This window comes from Puntigrus tetrazona, chromosome 6 (assembly GCF_018831695.1).
Source record: "Puntigrus tetrazona isolate hp1 chromosome 6, ASM1883169v1, whole genome shotgun sequence".
Taxonomy (NCBI): Eukaryota; Metazoa; Chordata; class Actinopteri; order Cypriniformes; family Cyprinidae; genus Puntigrus; species Puntigrus tetrazona.
The window spans coordinates 25235726-25256759 of record NC_056704.1 but is presented as its reverse complement, the minus strand read 5'-3'; the positions used below and the strand labels follow the sequence as shown (position 1 = coordinate 25256759).

At 35.9% G+C, this 21034-nt stretch overlaps 1 protein-coding gene across 15 annotated transcripts in view; it reads left to right on the top strand.

Annotated features, from left to right (window-relative positions):
- The window catches only part of ptprt (protein tyrosine phosphatase receptor type T), a 207313-nt gene that overhangs the window by 110732 nt on the left and 75547 nt on the right, over window positions 1-21034 (top strand). For all 15 annotated transcript variants that reach the window (XM_043242178.1, XM_043242190.1, XM_043242191.1 and 12 more), the window contains exons 9-12: window positions 5061-5170; window positions 13741-13942; window positions 15024-15126; window positions 18124-18397. In XM_043242178.1, coding sequence (XP_043098113.1) covers window positions 5061-5170; window positions 13741-13942; window positions 15024-15126; window positions 18124-18397 — 689 coding nt within the window. The remainder of the gene's footprint in view (window positions 1-5060; window positions 5171-13740; window positions 13943-15023; window positions 15127-18123; window positions 18398-21034) is intronic.

Genomic DNA, 21034 nt, shown 5'->3' with positions numbered 1-21034 from the left:
TTTCTGATTTAATCTAATTTTGTTTCATTACAAATAAAAGACATTACAAACTCACTAATGCTTGTTTACATAGTCCTCATGGTTCTCATCATATAAAAGAAGTTATAAATAAAGATGTGACGGAACATTACCATGACTACTTAACAGTTAATGAACAAATAAAGAAGTGGACATGCAATATGTGGAAATGATTTTATCTTGTGAAACGAACAAGACCATGGAGTGCTATGAGAGACATGAAACAGCACAGTATAGGAAACTGATTAAGCAATTATACAGTTTAATGGTTATTATACAAAGAATATTTGATTATTCAATCAGGATCTAGTATTCCAAAGAGCCATGCTAATATTTTTATTATTTACTTTACATTCTTTCTCTCTCTAATGAAACTCATGAATCTGTCTACATTTTTTATTGACAAACAGTGTTAGATGTATTTTTATTCAGCAAAACTCTCAAAGCAGCTATATTTAAAACCGAATAGCTATCGTTATATTCTTTAATATCTCAGTGCTTGTTTAGGATAATTAGAAAACTTGGGTAAAAGTTATAAATGCGAGCATTATAAATACATCGATTGTCGTCTTCACGATTTGATATATTTTACTTGAAGGTTGTTTGAGGAACATTTTAAATGAAGCTTTGTTGGGCAGAGAATTCATTAACACTTGTTCTTGGCATTTAATCTTACTAGACATTCAAATTAAACAAGAACAGCAGTAATAACTACTAACCTTCACTGGAAGAATTGCACATGTACAGAAGGACTGGAGGTTAATTCTTCAATACAATAAAGCAAAATACAACCATTATAAGCTAGAACATCCTTTCATAGTCAATATTCAGGGACGCTATTATAGCAAATGTTGACAGTTGTAGATTTTGGCAAATTAGTTTCACAACATGCGTGGCCAATGCCATATTCTCAAATGTGAAAATGGGAACAGTTCAATGACCTCAGCCCATTATTTCAATTATCCAACATTTTAATTAATGACTCTTAACCCTGGTTCTTAAGGACTGAGGGGCCGTCGGTTTTGTTTTTTTAAAGTCTTTGTCTTGGAGTGCTTATGTGTTCTTTCCAGCTGAATGCAGTCCCGAAGCTTTTCAGAGTGGAGCTGTGGACATTGAGTTTTCTTTTGGGAAATGCTATTCAATAGCGGTCGTTTAAAACGACTTAATTTTGCAATGTGGTCAAAAATAAACAGAGTAGATTTTTTTTAAGGTAAATAAAACGTGCTACTTTCATCCCTCGGAATAAAATAAAATATTTTTTGATTTAAAAAAAAGTACTTTTTAAAGCAATGGCTAAGGATTAAAAATAGAACTTGATTTTGAAAAGAATAGCATTTATTTGAAATAGAGATCTGTTGGGACACCTTAAATGTATCTGCCGTTTTTGAGCAATTTATTTCATCCTTGCATCGTCCAAAAATGTAAAAGTGTTGATATACAATGATTTAATAATTCAGTGATGCTGTGCTAAATGTCTGTCTTCCATCATATATTAAAACAACGCCCACAGGAAAAAAAAAAATATTTTCTGTATATATTTATTTCCTTTAATAAAGTAAACCGGTGTGCTTTGTAAATAAATCAATTTTTAATTAAATTACGCATGTGGAATTGTTACGTAATAGTGAAACTTTAGAAAAATCATCGCTGCTGCATAATCCGATCCATTTTGAATGTTTTAATAATGCATCCTCTCCGATCTCAGCAGCTGTAACACTCACAGTGAAAGTGTTTGTATTGTCTCGCGTGTTTGACAATCACTAGAGTTCTGTACAGAAGTCAGATCCACTCAGAGAAGTAAATGGAAACGGAACTGTTAGACCGTAGTACTGTTGTGCTCTTCCTGAAGAAAAACAACAAATATGAAACAAAGATGATGAAAGCCGTCCTCCTTTAATCCATCCGTTCCATTGATGTGTTGCAGTTAAAAGGAAATCCCAACGTAGAGCATGTTAAAGCTTCACAGTCTGTGAAAAGACACAGTGTTTTTCAGACGGAGGGAAGGTTCGCAAGCGGCGCTTAATTCGAAAAATTTCCCAGAGGGAAGCGCTCAGCCTCCGTTTACAATTAATTTCTCCCAGCTTGTTTTTAATGCTGAGCAATAAAAACGTGTGAAAATAAAGCCCATTGTCAAGCCTTAGATTATTAGATTATAGCGTATAATTCAAGCTCATCTCATTATTTCGTTTTTCATTTTCATGTTCTGATGAGTCTGTTTTGATCTGGATAGAACTCTTTTGGTTATTCAGTATCTGCTCTTGTCTGCCGCACTGATGTTTTTTTTTTCTCTTCCTTTTTTTAATGTTTTTTTGCATATGAAAACCTATAATTGCTGTCCTTTGTGTTAGCAAATTGATGGACAGCTGCAACATATCAATAGTGAAGCAAATTTGTCTCTCTGTGCAACCTTATATGGGGATAATTGCAGGAGGGTGAAATTAACATGAGGACGGCAGAGCGTTTTTTACCTTATTAGGTCAACAACAACGCCGACCCTGTACTTACGGAAACCCGCTTGCCCGTAAACAAGCGTAAACAGGAACAGAGCGAATATGTTGATCCTGATATATTCAGAGACAGAAATAATCAGTAAGATTCGATGTATAATAATTACGAAACCTATTAAAAGTTATTTGTGTCTGAGAGGGACAAGCATAAAGAGGAAAAATGGTTTGCTCCACCTCAGACTTAATGAAACATCAGTCACAGTCTCCACACGAGAAGCCAATCAGCTGGAATAATATGTAAAGCGGCATTTCCCGCACATGCATGGTTATATGGTGGAAAAGATAGCGGACGGAGGAATGGATCTAATTATATTTCATTGTAACCGTGATTTAATGTGCTTGTTGGCTAGTGCCCAATCAGGCTATTTGAAGAATTGTTGAAAATATAATTTAACCGGCCTCACTTTGCAGTACAATATCTGACATCAGCACCTCGGTGAGAGAGCGTTGTTCACCTTTTCTTTGATTAGCTCCATTTTTTCGCCATCGAAGAATACATGCCAATGACTATTCAGCTTTTAATGGCGATTAAGGGCAAATAACACAGCCTCGCTACCTTTTGAAGATGAACTTAATGACATGTGACAGAAATAATCAGAATGAATGGTATCAGAATCTGTTCTGTGAAATTAACTTTCTGTTTTCAGCGTACTATGACCAGGATTTTCATAAATGGCTATATCATTTATCAAAATCCATTTTTTGTTACAGTATAAAGATTGATGCAGTTGTGCTCACTGATCAGTTTAGAAAATGTATTTGTGTTAATAAAGGAAACCAGGGTGCTTTTTAAATTAAATCATTATTTAACTAAAATTATGTGCACATTGTTGTTGTTTGAGACTAAATGCAGTGGGTGCATAAATCACAATTTTATCGACATTATCTTATAAATTTTATAATGCATCCTCTCAGATCTCAACAGTTGTAATGCTCACAAAAAGTGTTTTTCTTTTAAATTTTCTGATTAGCTCAAATCATTTCCTATGAAGAATAAATGAAGAAGACTGTTCAGCTTTTAACAGTGGTTTAAGGCAAATGAAGATGAACTGAGGATTATGCAATATAAACAAAGATTAGAATGAGAAAATATTCTTTTTATTTTCCCCTCATTAATTGGAAGAAACAATTACACATCTCTAAACATAACTTAATGATTTCAACTATTACAAAAAACAAGAAAAGCAAGCATAACTCATGCCAGTATAAATAAACATACAAACTGAAGTTCGTAATTAAGCAATGGTGAAGTTTTAGGGAGGAATCATGATTGATAATTGTGTGTGTGTGTGGATATTGACTAGAAATGATTTCCATGCTTTATTAATTCATCCAGTCATCTCAGGACACAGTGAAAGTGTTATTAGATAAGCAAACATTTTTACCCATTGAAGAAATAAATGCAAAGTCTGTTGAGCTTTTAATTGTGAATAAAGGCCAAGCTTAGTTACATGCAACAGAAATAAACAAAAAGAACCGAATGAAGTGGGGAAAAAAGAAAAAAAATGAGATTCCCAAAATAATAATACGGCTCAATTAGCTTTTCCTTAGTGACAAAGTTCGTGGTTTAAGTTTGTGTGTTGTTTTTGTGTTAATGAAAGGCTGCATGAACAATAGATATTGTCGTTCTTTTCTTCGCCGTTCAAGATGACCTCCAGCTAATCTGTCTGTGCCCGAGCTTCCTCTCCCGTCTGCCCTGTTATGGCCCTGCCACGCTCATCTCTTTAATCTGCCCTCCCAATTAGCCGCGACTTAGCGCAACGCAAACAGCGGCGCTAGGGCTGCTAAGTTGGACTAAACGGCCTTTTAGCTAAGTCATTAGCTCTCTTTGCACATACTGTCAGGAACAGTCTGACTCATTAGTGTGTCATCGCTAACAGTCAAGTCCAAAACACTAACCAAGACTGAGACTACTAGCCTAAGGTTAACATACTATCGACAAATTAATAATCCTATTGGGTATTAACACTATTGGCTATTGACAAACAGAGCTAAGTTAGCACGTTTGCTTGCTAATTTATGAAACAGTCAAGTCATAGCATTTTTGAAAATGCCATTCTGGCATTCGAGAGCAGGATGAAGCTGTGTATGGATAATGGCATCTCGAAAACAGGTTTTTAGGGTGTTAATGATGTTCTAGCAAGAGTATATTTGGAAAACTTGCAATGTGTGCCAGAGGGGACGTGCGCACAAAAATATGCAAATAGACACACGCATATGCGCGCAGTGGTACTCGTAGCACTTGTTAACACCTCTCGATACCGAAGGGTAGCAAAGCTGTTACAATTCACACTTCGAACATTGCGGCTGAGGTGTGTTTGACATAGTTTTGCTTCTTGAGTCAGCCAATCTCTGCTCTCCTCACTTTACCTTCTACCCGGCAACACAAGCCATTTCTGTCACCCTACGTCACCTCTGTTCTCAAGACAGTCACGTTTTATTCAAAGGTGTCGATGTGACTGTACAGTGTTTGAGGTATATATGTTGACTAAACATGTTTTGGAGTTGCTAAATGAGTTTGTGTTTCTATACTAGTTCCTGGCCCCATTCCTATGGAGTCCATTCAGACAGGCCCATACGAGGAGAAGATCTTCATGCAGTGGAAGGCTCCGAATGAAACTAATGGAGTCATTACACTCTATGAGGTGAGGAATTTATATTTTATTTACCTGTAATGTACATATGCATATAAATATAATATCATCAGGGTTTCTGTAGGTCTTAAAAACCCTTGCCCTTGCCTAAAAAGTCTTAAACTCAAAGTCATAGCATTAAATGGTGCATGCATTGACAGCAATGAAAATCAGTAGATGTCTGATTTAAGTCTTTAAAAACAACAATATTTAGTTTATTATTATTAATTTGCTTAAAACAGCAACAAATATATCTCGATGGGGCACTTGATTGAATTAATTAAGCTTAATCAGGTTGATTGGCAGACTTCTTATCTTATAGAATTTAGCTTCTTAAGAAAACAAGGTAGATACTGCTGTTCATGTGTGTGTGTATGTCTTAAGCTATAAATCAAAGTAACTTTCTGTGGTAAAATAAGGTGGCAGGATGCTATTTGGTACAAATATGGCACAAAAATAAGTGGTTTTCTGTTGCAGGAAATGTTGTTTGACAGCCCGGATCTTTCACAAATTAATTATTTATTAGTCAATGCATAGAATATGCACATTACAAGCAAGGAAATGAAGTCACGGCATGACAAAAACAAATTACATCCAGATTTTGCTTTAATGTGTGTGTTCGAGTGGGCTGGAGGCACAAAGGAGCCTCAATATCTCTTTGATTTGATGAGGAAGACAAACCACGTGCAAGACATTGTGCATTTCCAGGTACATCATTAAAACGGGGTTACGGCGTGTGCCATCTTGGTGATAAGAAGATTGACAGAATTTACTAAATGTATCGAGCGGACACAATACGGTCCCATTTGGCCGGATAATTGCTATAATAGCCCTCATTGATTTAATTAGAAGCGTCCAATAGAATTATCCAGGAGATCTAAGCAGCCGTATGCCTCCTCTCCTCGCTTTTAGTGATTCAGACAAATTAGACTTAGGACAAAGAGCTCGGAGGCAGGAAAAGGAAGGCGCAGAGATGAATGCAGCGGAAGGGTCACAAAAGGATACAGTTTCTTGATTCAAAGCTTTAGAAAAGTTTGGGCTCGGAGAGTCTTGGAAATACAACAGGGCTGCAGCAACTAGCAATAAAATCATTAAAGATTGATCGTTTTTTTATGTATTTTGAGAGTATGAAAAGTTATTTGCAATATAATATTTCAACATTTTCAAAATGTAATATTGCATATACAGTGTGGAAAAAATGTTAATAATTTTTCTTGTTCTAAATATACACAGTACACAAACTGACAGCACTAATAGTATTAGATTTTATTGATATGATTAAGATGATACAGCTTTTTTATAGTTTTTATTGCTGTATATTCTTGCAGCTATGTGCTTTACAACATATACAATATTACATATATTAATATCAGTGTCATATTATTACTGTTATTCTTATTATTAGTCTTGACAGAAAGGTTTTGGTAGTCTGGTAGCACATAATTGAGTGCTGAATGAATCTGAGATGTACAGCAGAACTGAATGTTAGTATATAGACTTTTCTATTGACTGTCACAGTCTGCTCATACGAGTTTCTGTAACTGAAAGTATTTCCAGTACACTCACTTCTGCCCAATCACGGCAGAAGTGATTTGAGGTTAAGCACCTGGAACAAGGACACAGAGATGATTGCTTATAGCTCAATCCTTGAAGGAATGAACCAGTAACCTTCTGGTTGCCAGACTCTAGGCCACATCACCCTATATGTACTGTATGTAATGAAGTGCTGTGTGGTTCATTGATCTACACATACAAGAGCAGCTCAGAAGCCCGCTGAGTGTGACACACACACATCACAGTGGGTTTCAGATCAGTTTCTGAGTACCTGAGATGTGTCCTGCATCGAAATCCATACTTTTGATCAAATTTCCTCTCTCTCGCTCTCTCTCCCTCTCTTTCCTCTCCCCTCATTTCACTGCACAACAGCCTCCTGTTATCAAACCATCAAAGCCTTTCAAAAATTAATTGCTTTGCTGACAAAATAAGAGTGTGCGTATGAAAGAGCATGGGAAGTAAGACAGAGAAGATCCTCAGCAGCTCCTTATTAATCAACAGCGAGTCGTGTAAAGTGAAGGTGTCTTTTTGTCCTCCTGCTTCTTTATTTTTCTTTATCTCCATGCAAATGAGGATGAGTAAATAGCAGAACACGCAGGTGTTTTAGTCCTTGATCTTTGTTTTGTTAAGTTTACGTGACATGTTGTGAGTTTGCGATGACGTGATGTTTTCCACCCCTCCGCTGCGTCTCGTGCAGTGCTTCTGATGGCTTCCTGTCTGGAGTTAGGTGGAAACAAACCACCCACTTCGTTTGCAGAGAGAACGTGTCTGATGGGTTTTCAGTGGAGTGATGGACAGGGACATTGACATTCTCTGTTGGTGCTTTAAAATGAAAATGACATTTGGGTTTGAGCTGATTTTTTGCAACTAAAATGTACCATGTCATTATACAATGTTTTTAATATTAAACCATCTGCATTCCTTGAAGATCTTTGTAAAAACCATAGTATATTAATTGAAGTACCGTAGTATTACCATCATATACCATCAGTGCACCATATACTACTTTGTATGATACCATGGTATTTTTTTCATGTTACAATTTTTAGATATCTACCATGGTTATACCATAGTTTTATTGGCTTTTATGAGCAAGGATACATTAAATTGATCAAAATCAGTGAAGACATTTTTTATGTTTCAATTTTTATTTGGAATAAAATCAGCATATTAGAATGCTTTTTGATGTGTGTGTGACACTAAAGACTTGCTAAAATTTCAGCTTTGCATCACAGAAATACATTTATATTTTACAGTATATTCACATCTGTTTGTAATTATACAAATTGTAATTATATTTTACAATATTACTGTTTTTACTGTATTTTTTGATCAAACAAATACAGGCTTGGTGAACCCTACAAATAACAACAACTTTTGAACACTAGAATAAATCCTATAGTATACAAATATGATAATCATGGTTAGTGCCATGATATTGTCCAACATACCAATTTAACATTAATGAACATGGTACCACCATAATACTTTTTTTTAGTATTATTTAAGTAACAATCTCTTTTTCCTCTCTAAATAAGTCAAAGTAAGGAGCTGCGTTCTTGGAAGGTTTCACCTCTAATGGAGATAAACACCCCGTTCTGCCCTTACAGGATGGAGGACAACCTGTGCACATCCTATCTCCTCCCTTCATGGTGTTGTTTTCATTTCCATCAATAAGCGTTCGCGTTTCAAGCACTCGACTTGGGAGAACCAGTAACCCCTGTCTCTCCAGAGCAGCTAAACCTGGTTAATGGGCTCACGGTCTTGCATGTCTGGTCTAGAGACAGCTGGAGGGAGGTCTAAATCTGGGTTAATGTCGAGAGTGTGCTTTTTATTTACCGTTCGTCGTGTCATGAGACGGTGAGATTGAAGTACTTTTTTTCCTCCAAATGGCAGACAATAGTGTAGCATCGCTAGCAGTCGGAAGGAAGTCATGTTAACAAGGTTGATGCAATGAGTTAGTCACTGGATTTGACTAAGTTTGTATGGTTCATGCAATCTTTAAAATATATTCAGAATTTTTGTAACAAGTAAACAAAAAATCCATGAGCAAATTGTACTTTTTCTGAGTAATCTATAAAGTAGTTTTTATTAATAGAGTTATAAAGGTTTTATTTTTGGATAGAAGGAAATTTGCATCAACAAGACATTTTCCGCTATTTCATTCTGTCTTATGTTTTCATGCATCATGTAGTTGTTTGTGGAGAATGCCGAGCCATTATTTCAATAATTTGTTTGTGCTATCAGTGTCTAAGCGGACAGTTCTCGATTCGTCTGAATATATAAGACTGTATTATTTGTATTTGTATAGTACTGTATTTCCTTCAATATTTGTTTCTTTGTCTATTTTATTCTTTTTTGTGCCTGCAGAATTGAGTGGAATGTAACATATATTATTCTCTACACCAAATATTGAGTAACCTCATTTCTTTCTGGCATCCCAAACCCTCATAACTCACCCTCAAAATTTACAAAATACTAAATATTCTGTGTTCTCAGCCAGTCTGTTTACCAACCGTAAATCTCAGGAGATGCTGTCTTGAACGAGGCAGAAGAATTACTAACCAATCCAGCTTGGGTTCCTAGTTTAGCATTTCACGTATCTGCTTGTATAACAGCTCCTTGGACTTCAGGTTCCTATAATCTTTTCTGAAGGTTTGAAAGTCCATTCAGAATGAATTTTAGATGTTTAATTGCTTCAAGCTTATTTAAGTACTTTTTTGTGACAAATGTATGCAAGTGCGGTCGCAGGTTTGTTTGTTTGTTTTTCTAGGGTGCATTTTTTATGTTACTTGTCACATGACAAAAGAAATATTGTATGACTGTGTTCTTTATCCCTGTCTTTAGTATATGCCCACTGTCTACATAGGCATCTGCCTTCTATGGCTCAGTTGAATTGGAACCTCATAGTCTTGGAACAATTTCCATAGGCAGCAACTCAGAAAACTTGAGGGAACTGCTTTTACTAATACAGTGGTACACAAAACACTTAATAATAGTTTTATAATGTTGCTAATAATTATTTATTTGCCATTGCTGATTGCAATGCATTTGGCCGAAACAAGCTGTAAAAATGCTATTTCAGTTTTTTCGACCTCAAATGTTCGTAATTTAATTTGAAATGTTTATTTCTTTGCAATTGATTGTGAAACACACTAGCAATTTCAGATTGGAAATATTTTTCTTTTTCCAGTGAAACATAAGAAGCACTGTACTAAAGTTGCCTTTTGGAGTAGCTTTTTTGTTGCTAGTGCACTTATGATGCCTTAAAATGCAGCTCACTCCTTTTTTTAAACTCATTGCTGAAGAGAAGTAGCCATAAATCCAATATCTCCCACAAACAGGGCTGTTTTCTTCGCATTCCCATCTCCACTGCCAAACTGAACTTGGAAATGAACCCTTTTCAAATCAGCTGTGGTCAATTAAACTCAAGCGGCTCTTTTAACAGAGAGCCACAGTGCGTTCAGTAGTGCATTAGGCCACTTTTAGCAGCCTGTCGCGTGGCATCACATGCCCCCCGGCCAACACTTCCTGTTTCCCCTGACAACAGTCTGAAAAGAGAGAAAGGGAGGACAGATGAGAGCGAGAGATAGATCCCCCATCCTCACCTCTTCATTTCATACTTTCAGTCTCCTACAGGATTGAACGTCCCTTGTGTCCATCAGGACATTTAAATGATAACAGGGTAATTGGAGGTCTATTGATCTCTATGCTGGCCTTTGAGCTGTTATTTTTTGTGTTTTGTTCATTTGGTCGCACTGAAAATGTAAGAATTGCTTGATTTTGTTCAGGACGTGATGTCCTCTGTCCTCACATTTTAACAACATCATAAATGGTGTGTTTTTGTGTTCTCTTGTTAAATAGAAAATACATATAATCAAAAGTACTACAAAAATGGATATACAACAACTAGTTAGTAGTTTAATAAAGTATGTATAGGTAGTTTATTATGTTCGTAACAGCTGCTTTGAGTTTTAGGTGCCTATAACCTTTTTCTAAAGGGTTAAAAAGTCCATAAGTATTTTTTTTTTATTTCAGCGTGTTGCTTGTAGTGTCTTTGTAATTGTTGGACAAATTTACCTGCAATTTCTGAGTGAAAAATAGTTCTTTTTAACCAAATTTGTTTCAGTGAGGATACTCTGCTAGACTACCTATAGTGCTTTCCATATGCTTTTTGAATCTGATATATAAGGCAATAAAATTGTTAAAACTGATTTTATAAATTGATTCGATTCTGTAGAAGCTTTGCACTGAGCTAGACCCAACCTCAGACCTGTATCAAAACATCTTAAGTGCATCTTATAGACAAATTATCCATCTGTCTGTATGGCTCACGAACAATACCCTTCAGCAACCTCACGCTTTCCGTTTCATTAGGCTGTAAAGAACCTGCGTTTTACGAGATATGTTCAATACGACCCGCTGTTGGCTGAGTATATTAACACCGAACAAGGGCACATATTTACAGAGGAGCTTCGCTAAAGGCAATAGATGATATTTTAAAAGCCCCTTTAATAAAAGGCCAGCCATTAATCTTTAATGCCCTTTCATTTACAAAAAAACCTAGGAATTTACAGCAAAAAAGTATCTAACCGGTCGGTATGCAAAGCTAACACTGGACTTTTAAGACAATTAAATCTTAAAGGTGAAGACATGAGCTGAAGCAGATATTCCTATTTGTCCAAACGGCGGTTGAAGAGGGTTTAAACATTTCTGTCAGCACGTACAGTAAATTGGCAGCTGTAAAAGCTAAATTCAGGCTGTAACTCTCTATTAAGACTGATTTATAATCCGTAACATGTAAACTTGTGCTAGGCAGTATATTACACCAGGCCGCTCCGACACACCTCAGCACCGCCGTGTGATTTACTGACCCAACATGAAATCATAAACATGATAGCATATTAAATCAAAACTTGGCTGCTGGAAAACATAAAAAAATATGCCAGTATAAACAATCCTTTGACATGATATAAAACAGCAAGCATGAAAGTTTGAAGAAACCTATGGAACTTGGATAATGTTAAGACATCGCATCGCATGCAGGATTGTTTTTCTTTGACTTATTATTTAAAAAACAAATTAAGTCTAACATGCATACTCCCATGGTGTGTGTGAATCAGTATGAGAGTGTTTATGAGATAGTAGTGTCTAATAAAGATAATTCAGTCACTATATATATTTATATCTATTTATCTTCATATTGCATCCTTTATTTATTCTGTGAAACACAAGAAAATCAATTTTATATAAATGCTGTTTTGAATTTTATTTTAAAAAGAATGCTGAAAAAAAAATCTGAAATAAAATCTGAATAAAAGGATCATGTTACACTGAAGACTGATGACCTGTTGCATCCCAGGAATAAATTACACTTTACATTTTAAATTTTAGTTGCACTGTCCTTTTAAGTGACTGTACTATATATACGATCTATATACATCTGTAGATTTATCTGAGATTTTCTTTTCATTTCGTAATGTTCCAAATATTAATTTGAGTTTCAGAATCACTGAGATGCCTTATATTGACGTTTGAAAATACATAGCATTTTGTCTGTCTCTCAAATATGTGTGTGGATTTTCTGGAGTGATATTTGGGTTGAATGTGCAGATTTGCTTCTCCCGACTGTTTTGTTGCCTGTGGTCAGTGGACAGTCACCGATGTGTGTGTGTGTTTGTGTGTTTGTGTGTGAGTGAGAGTGTTTAGAGGGCATTCTGAATCACTTCACTATGCATGAAAAGCTTTTAGGCAGCGGGCCTGCCAGGCACCCAGCTGTCAATTTATTTGATTTGAATTGTGGAATGGAGTTATGAAGTGTGAAACGTCAGGGCTAAAATGTTTTGATTACCCCCATACACTGTGGCCATCAATTTCCATCAGCCTCCTCTAAGATGTGATAGGTATGTGCGTCTTAGCATGAAAATGGTTATCTGTAACCTAGTTTAGTAATCGTTTTGGGGCGTGTTAATTCTTAGCTGCATGTTGTTTTCTAAAATTTACATGTTCGGAGCCGATCCGAAAGCCTCGTAAAAGTGTTTAATAAGCGGCTTGTATTTACAGCGCAGCGCACTGAATGTGCTTGTTATTCATTGTATTCATAATATAATATTTGGGTTTGCATTTCTAGTCAGTGAAATTGTCTCAAATATTTGGAGAGAACATCTGAATGCAGCAAAGCCAAAGTAATTGAAAGAGATCCAGTAAAACAAAAATGCTCAGTGCTAAATTGCTTTTGCTGTTTCAAAAGGTTTATGTTATTAAGAAAAATAATGTTTAAAGGGAGAATTCACTCCAGAATAAAATACACGTGCTGTTACAAACCTGTATGATAGCGCAATAAACACCCAACGAAAGCACACGCCGTTACATATAGTTTATTTATTTGTTATTTATTTGTTTTTAATAAAAAAGCACCATGAACATGAATTAAAATACAAACTTTCTGTAACACTTTACAATAATGTTCACTGATTAACATTGGTTAACAACAATAGTTAACATGAACTAAGAATGAACAATACCTCTATGGCATTTATTAATCTTATTAATCGCATGTTAATTTCGGCTGTATTTTCATTAAATATCATTAATAAGATATATGCGTTAATCGTTTGCTCATGTTATTTAGTACATTAACTAATGTTATCAAATGACATCTTTATTGTAAATCATGTTGTTGTATAATCTTTGTGAAGAACAGACTGAAATTGAAGCCATCAGTCTTTAAAAATGTATGTAAATGTGGCACGTGAAGACGTCACTGAAACAAAACTGGAGCATTTTTTTTTTTTTATTTCTTTGAAACTGACTTATTAATATGCTTTCATTTTTTGTAAAGGAGCAGCATGAACGCTCAAACCTTTTCTCTTGTGTTTTTTTTTGGAAGAAATAGACTCTTTAAGGTTTGGTCATAACTTGAACTAAAGCATACATTTTTGGTGAGCTGGAGTAGTTTCAATATGTGCTTACATTAAATCTACGAGAGTCTTAATTGACTTATTATTGTAAATGTAATTTTTCTTTAGATCACCTATAAGGCTCTTGGCTCCCTGGACCCTAGTGCAGATTTGACAACGCAACGTGGCCGTGTCTTCAAACTCCAAAATGAGACCCATCATCTCTTCGTAGGCTTGTATCCTGGCACCACGTACTACTTTACTCTGAAAGCCAGTACAAATAAAGGCTTCGGCCCCCCGGTGACCACCCGTATTGCCACCAAGATCGCAGGTAAGGGAACGTCAGGGTTTTAACTGAGGGTTCAGCTAGGATTATTGGATATTTTCCAAAAGCTAATGATGATTATACGCAATTATAGTAAAGCAGACCCTCAAGTTCCAGTTTAATTGAGTTAATGTGACAGACATTTGTTCTTTATGGATATAGAATATTGACGTCGGACCGACTGGTGATTATGTATGAAATTATTTACGGGAACATGAACTGACAGGGTTAAATAAGCTTAATTTGATTGCTTACCTAATTATCTCTTGAATTTCTACAATTTGCATAATTAGTTTTGTCATTTTGACTTTTTTTGTTTCTTAAAGAAGCTTCGCTGGAGTGAAAATCTCATTAGCGAGTCGTTTTATTGGCATAAATATCGTTGGAATACAGCTAATGTAAAGTGAACAAAATAATGAGAACATGAATCGTAAACAACATCCTCCACAAGTTCAGCTGTATTCGTGTGGCCCGTGGCTGTCAGTTCGTTCCGTTTCATAATGACGTGGCATTTGCGCAGCACGCCAGACACCATTTATTAAAACCGTATTGTTCACTGAATCTAAACATTGTAATGAGAGAGTGACATTTTCAACGCGATCACGTAGTAATGATCGTTTTGAGACAGGCTTCAAAACCGTACGCTTTCTCGTAGGAGTAAATACTGTGAAATGAATGTTTTTTACAAATACATGAATATTAATTATGCATAATATTAAAACATGTTTTTGTGTGTTTGAAAGGCAGCTGAGTTCCAAGTTCAATGCAAGCTAAACTCTGTAAAACGCTGTCTCAGACAACAATTTTGACATCTCCTTCAGTTTTATAAAACATGCAAGGAGTGTTTACATTAATGCACATTCATTTCAAAGCTTTTTTATAAATACTGGTCATTTTAGACTTGCAAATGCAATTAACTCATTCTTATGTTACGTAAAAGCGATAAGAAGCGCAGAGCTTTTTTAGACATCTGGCTCTCATCCGTCTGACCTTGTCACTTGAGATGAGGTCTGCTAAGCTATACAGTACGTGCTCTTCTATATATCCTGATAATCGTGTCCTTTAACATGAGTCTATGTGTCTGCAGCTCCATCCATGCCTGAATATGAGACCGACTCTCCTCTCAACGAGACCGACACGACAATCACCGTCCTCTTAAAACCTGCCCAATCACGAGGGGCCCCTGTCAGGTGAGCCTCCGAAGTATTTTTACATTGAAGAACTGAAAAAGTGAATGCAATCCAAGTCGCTTTGCATAAGTGTTTGTCAAAGTAAGTTATTTATGTTGTGAATTTATAGCTTCATCTAAGTAGTTGTCCGGTGTGCTCTTTAAACACTTTTATGCAAAGGAGGATATAGAAAGATATAATGAGGAAATTTGAAATCCTATTCGGCTGTTATCAGTTGATTTGCGTCTCCTTGAGCTCGCTAAACCTCACCGTTGACTGTTCACATGTTGATTGTGTCAGATTACAAAACCGGTAACATTTCATTTCTATAGTCCGCAGTCAATACAGTATCGGTAGACCGTTTCAAATTCAAAAGGTAATTTTATATACACAGAAAGCATGTTAAGTACAATTAGTGTAGTGTATTCTTTACTATTTCAAATAATCGTTATGAAAATAAAATGCAAAAATATGGGTGAAATGATGTTCTTTCATCGTTCAGCTTAATGGAAATATTTATGTAAAAATGTAAAAGCTTACCTATTCTCACCTGTACTTAAAATATATAAAAGAACAAGTGATAATACAAAAATCTTTTTAGATTTTATAAAGCTTCTTTCTGAAATATGGGTAATACATAGATTGGTATAGATTTAAAATTAATAAAAAAAAATAAAAACACTTAGTTTTGGGGCTGTACTGTGATTAGTAGTAACAAAATATAATGATTCTGGTTCTAAATATTTTTTGTTATATACAGTATACTGTTGAATGATATTGTAGAGGTTGCTTTCTTTAGATGGAAGTCATTGTTTTTGTTGCCCGGAATTTTTTTTTTAATAAATTAAACCGAACACGGAGAAAAAAATGAACTGTTGAAATGCTTGAAAATCCCCTTTTTGTCACTGACCCATCTATTGACACTATTTTGATAGCTCCCTAATAGACATTCTACAAGTATTGCAATGCCAGCTTATGCTACTAACTATAACCCTAACCCTGACCCTGACAGTCTTACTGATATGCTAATGAGAGTTAGTGTAGTTGAACATGCTGTGAATGAGAGTTAGCTGACAGGTTGTTGCAAAGTTGCTTATAGTAAACAATGTCTCGCGGACCGCTGTAAAGAAAAAAATAATAATTAAAGTCGTGGACAGATGCGAAGCACATTAAAAGGCAAGAATACACCAAATTACCCATGATTCCTCTCACCAATCATCCAAGAGGGGTCTAGTGCATCGTCTGAATGAAGAAGTGCATTACTGTTGATTCACTCGGGGTCCTGAGGGTTTTTAAATGCAGTCATTCAAATAAGCATCATTTGTATGCTAAGCCTTCGAGGGGATCCTGGTCCATTTGGCTGTGTTTTGGCACTCAAACAGAGCCCTCCTCTGTGTGGAAATTCAGACTGTGAATGTGCAACAGATTTTGGCAAATTCTCGAAATTGCAAGTCGACACTGACTTGGAAGAACAGCACAGTTGATGTGCAATGGGAGTCCATCGGTAATTATGACAATTATTTGGTTGTGAACATTGAGGTACTACTTTTTGTTAGCATTTTGAGTTTATAATTTAAATTCAAATTTAGTAAAAAAAAATATTAGTTATAATTTAATTATAATTTTCATATTTATTTTCATATTTCATATATATATATATATATATATATATATATATATATATATATATATATATATATATATATATATATATATATATATATTTTTTTTTTATTTATTTATTTATTTTTTTGATAAACGTAGAAGAAAAAAAAAAATATATATATATTTTATGAGAAACGTTGAAAAATGTTTCCATTGTTGGTGTACTCTGTAATGCACATGACCCTGACAATCCATAAGCATCTTTATGAAAATTCGCAACTGAAAATTGTTTATAATTACAGCAGCTTTCGACCAGGGTTACATCGGACGCACAACACACGACATCCAGTGTGCACTTAAAGCCATTAGTTTGAAATGGAGATCCAGCTTGTTTGAAAGAGAAAAGCAGGCAAGCCTCTTTGGTCATGGGAAATTATCCTTTATGAAAGATGCCAGATTAGAGGCTAGGATAATTTGCCACGTCTTTTCGCCGAAACATACATTTCCCTAATTGCACATAATTGGGAAGTATGTTCTTGGCGTAAGACCACATAATTGCAAACAAGTACTATTAGCACAGGGAGCTCAAAAGATGTCCTTATCTATTCACGGTGTACTGAAACACACACATGCCCCTCTCCAGTCCTTCCCCATGATGAGCACTTTCAAAAAGCCCCATGCGCACACATCCGCCACCTCCCCTCCAGCTAATTACCGTAGTAGAGATTTCCCTCTGCTGGCTCACTACCGCATCGCCTGCCTCATCGTTTTCTCTCAAGAGGAGAAGCAGCTGTGTTTTTTTGGGTCTCAAGCAGGTTTAAAGAGTTTTTTTTTATTCCGAGAAGAGAGTTTAATAGAGATGTTTAGCTGCTAGTTGTTAGCGTTAGAGAATTCTTGATGGCTGACAAGGCCTTCTGTGATTCTTAGAAAGCTACGGGAAGAGATGTTCTTGATGGTTTTAATGGCTCGTTAAATTGCCTCGGGCACAGCTCCCTCTCTCTCTTTTTTGTATGTGCCATCACTAGCAGAAGATTTCTTAAATCAAGAGGCTGCAGCATAAGCAGCTAATGCTAAAGCGCATGCTTAAATATTAAAATCGCCGCTTACAATTCCTAATGCATGAAACTAGTTTTATTGTACACTATTCATCACTGCTTGTTGAAAACGCGGTTTTAAGAATTCCCAATGGATTCCCAAATTCCCATCCTACTTTTTTCTCATTGAATGCCATGTTTTCCTCATCACTATGTCACATTGGAAATGAAATGCAATGGGAACATGTTTTGAAAACCTACTGGAACTGAGCCTCTTCATGATTTTTTCTGAGGCCTAATCAGAGACTAACTACAATAATGACTTGTTAGGTACTTGTTTTGATATTTAGTTTCTAAATTCATCTTTTTTTCCCTCTAGTGCTTATCAAGTGGTGGTTCAAGAGGAACGGAAGCAGAAAGTTCGCCGAGCCACCGATGTGTTGGAGTGTTTCTCCGTTCCTGTTAGTTTCAGAAACGCCTCCATCCTGAATTCACCTCACTATTTCGCAGCCGAACTCCCCCCTGTTAGTCTATCTGTAGTACAGCCCTTTACTATAGGAGACAACAAGACTTATAATGGCTACTGGAATGCACCGCTGTCCCCAGCAAAAAGCTACAGCATTTACTTTCAGGCCCTGAGCAAAGCCAATGGGGTGAGTATCCTGTTTACTGTTTATTTCGTTTAGCAGTTCAATCTTCTTGATAAAGGTAGATGCTTAAGTATTGGTTGCTAAATTGAACTCAAACTAAATTGCATAATTGCAACTACATGATAATATATATATATATATATATATATATATATATATATATATATATATATATATATAAACACTGCTGACACATCATATTATATTTAGTATTATATTATATTATATTATATATAATAGCATTCTTCTTCCTCTTATTTATATTTTTATTTGTTTATATATTTTTGTTATAAAATATTATAGGAATTAAAATAAGAAACAGTATTGACAATAACAAACAATGATAAATGTGGAGGAAAAAAAAATTACTCTTATTTTTACTGACATTTATTTTGAGAGTTTTAGTCATCTTTACATTCGAGTAGTCTTACCACTGGGGAAATAAAAGCAAGAAGCTGTAGGATAAAAAGTCTAAAATTACACAGAACATAACCTCTGCTGTATATCATCCAAATTATAAGGCTATCCTAGAAATAGCTAGATGTGTTAATGCATATTTAGATATATTTTCACATATTGGCATTTCAGCAGGCATAATGCGCTCAGTAAAGGCTCCATTTGGGCCTGCTGCATTGCTGTGCGTTTTGAAGTATGTGGTTCCCGATTTGATTGGATTTGATTCAATTCAATCTCTCAGTCTCAGGCGGCTGGAGAAAAGCACTCAAAAACAACCTCAGACCGTGACCCAGATAATTTGATTGGAGATTCATGCATAAAATATGGATTTAGGTTGGTAGTTCAGATTTGTTTTCAACTTACCTTGTTCCAAGTGTGTTCGAGGAGCGCTCGGTGTAAATGTGTGCCATTCGAGATTTTTTTTCATTTCCACGGCGCAAAGTAACAAATAAATTCACAATGCAATTCAGTGCTGAGATTACCTGTCATATTGATAGCTATTCAAACCGGCTTGATGTAGCAGATGTCATTAGCAGAATCATTTATTGATTTGACGCTTTCTGTGCAGTTTCTTAATGATATTTATACATGAGACATACAAAACAATATCACTGCTTTATACAGTGGCTCCGAAGAGTATTTGGACATTGAAGCGATACTTTAAAATGTCTGAAAGTGATCGCACTGGATAACAAATGATCGCAGAGCAGACAAGTGCACAAGCTTCTTTTGGTTTGTACCATCTAATTAAGCTAATAAAAAAGACATTCGGTGATTGTCTTCAAGTACTTGTAAAAAGTAGCTTAACAAAACCAGAAACTAAAACACAATACTCTATAATGAACTACCTTTGCTCCTTAATGTCAGCATGAGCAGGACCTGTAGTCCACATTAAATTTGCTAGCCATCATTATCACTTTCCATAAAGTCCAAATGCCAGCATGACTTTTAAAGGCCTTTTCAGATGAAGTGTGTAAATTTGGGGGTGTTAAAAACTTTTTTCTTTATCCCTGCATTAACCAATCACCCCCCCCAAAAGAGTCCTTCTTCGGTTGACTTTGCACACATCAACTTCAATTTTTAGTTTTAAGTTTAGAGAAATACTGCTGTTTCTTGATCTCGCCGCGTCGCAGCAGTCCATAAACGATGACATCTCAGAGCGCCGCTGCCCGCAGAGTTTCTCCAGGCACTGCTAATAGCACCAGGTCACTTCTGATAGACTTAGATCACGTCAGTCTTGCCGGAGAAGGCGAGAGAGGGAGGGACGGTCAGAGGAATAGTGGTCTCAAACTGTTCTAAACTAAATTAGGATTCCTCCGCTCGCTTTTGTCCCTCCGGTGTGTTTGTGAACCGGGCCACAGACGCTCGGGCTAAAAGAGCAAGTAATTGCCGCTGCAGGCGTCTTTTGTTCTGAAAGATGGATACGGAGTTGTGAAGAGGCACTCGCTCGTTTAAGTGGCTGAACCCACACTAGATAGAAATTGAAACAGACACATGCAGCTTTTAACAAAATGGAACCCGCAAAGCACGTCCTGTCTTCGGTGTGTGGCAGGTAAAAGGACAAGTTTGTGGCACTGTGTCTCCACGGAGGTGTTGTTCTAATAGGAACAAACACTCTAGAAGAAAACTGCTTGCATTTAAATGTCATGACCTGTCAAAGGTGAAAGCACGACTTGTTGGAGTGTGGCGGCTATTACCAATACAGCTATTATAGCTTGATTTAAAAAAATAGCCAAACAAAGTGATTAATAAATCCACATAAATAAAGAAGACATATTTAACAATCTGCACTATTTCTTGATGAAATTGTCAGGATTTTTTTTATATTTTTACCAAAGCACAAGATGCACTTCTATTAGCATTACTTTACTAGCTATCTGAACCCAATCCAATTGTATATACAGTTAAAACTAAAATCTTGCTGAACTATTCAAACCGTGTGCCTCGACGCATTGAAACACTGAATGCAAAGTTTTCAGGTGGTCAGTTCAATGAAATAATTATTGCAGTATTCATATATTCATGTATATGATTGATTTTTTTGCTAATTAAATGAAATGGGAATAGCCCTAATTACGGGTTAATTAGCGTATCGCCCTCTTCCTGTTGTTCTGTTTGGTTCACCAGCGTCTGATAGCATTGATACTCTTGGTTGGAGACAAAACACTTCTCTCGCTGCGGTCG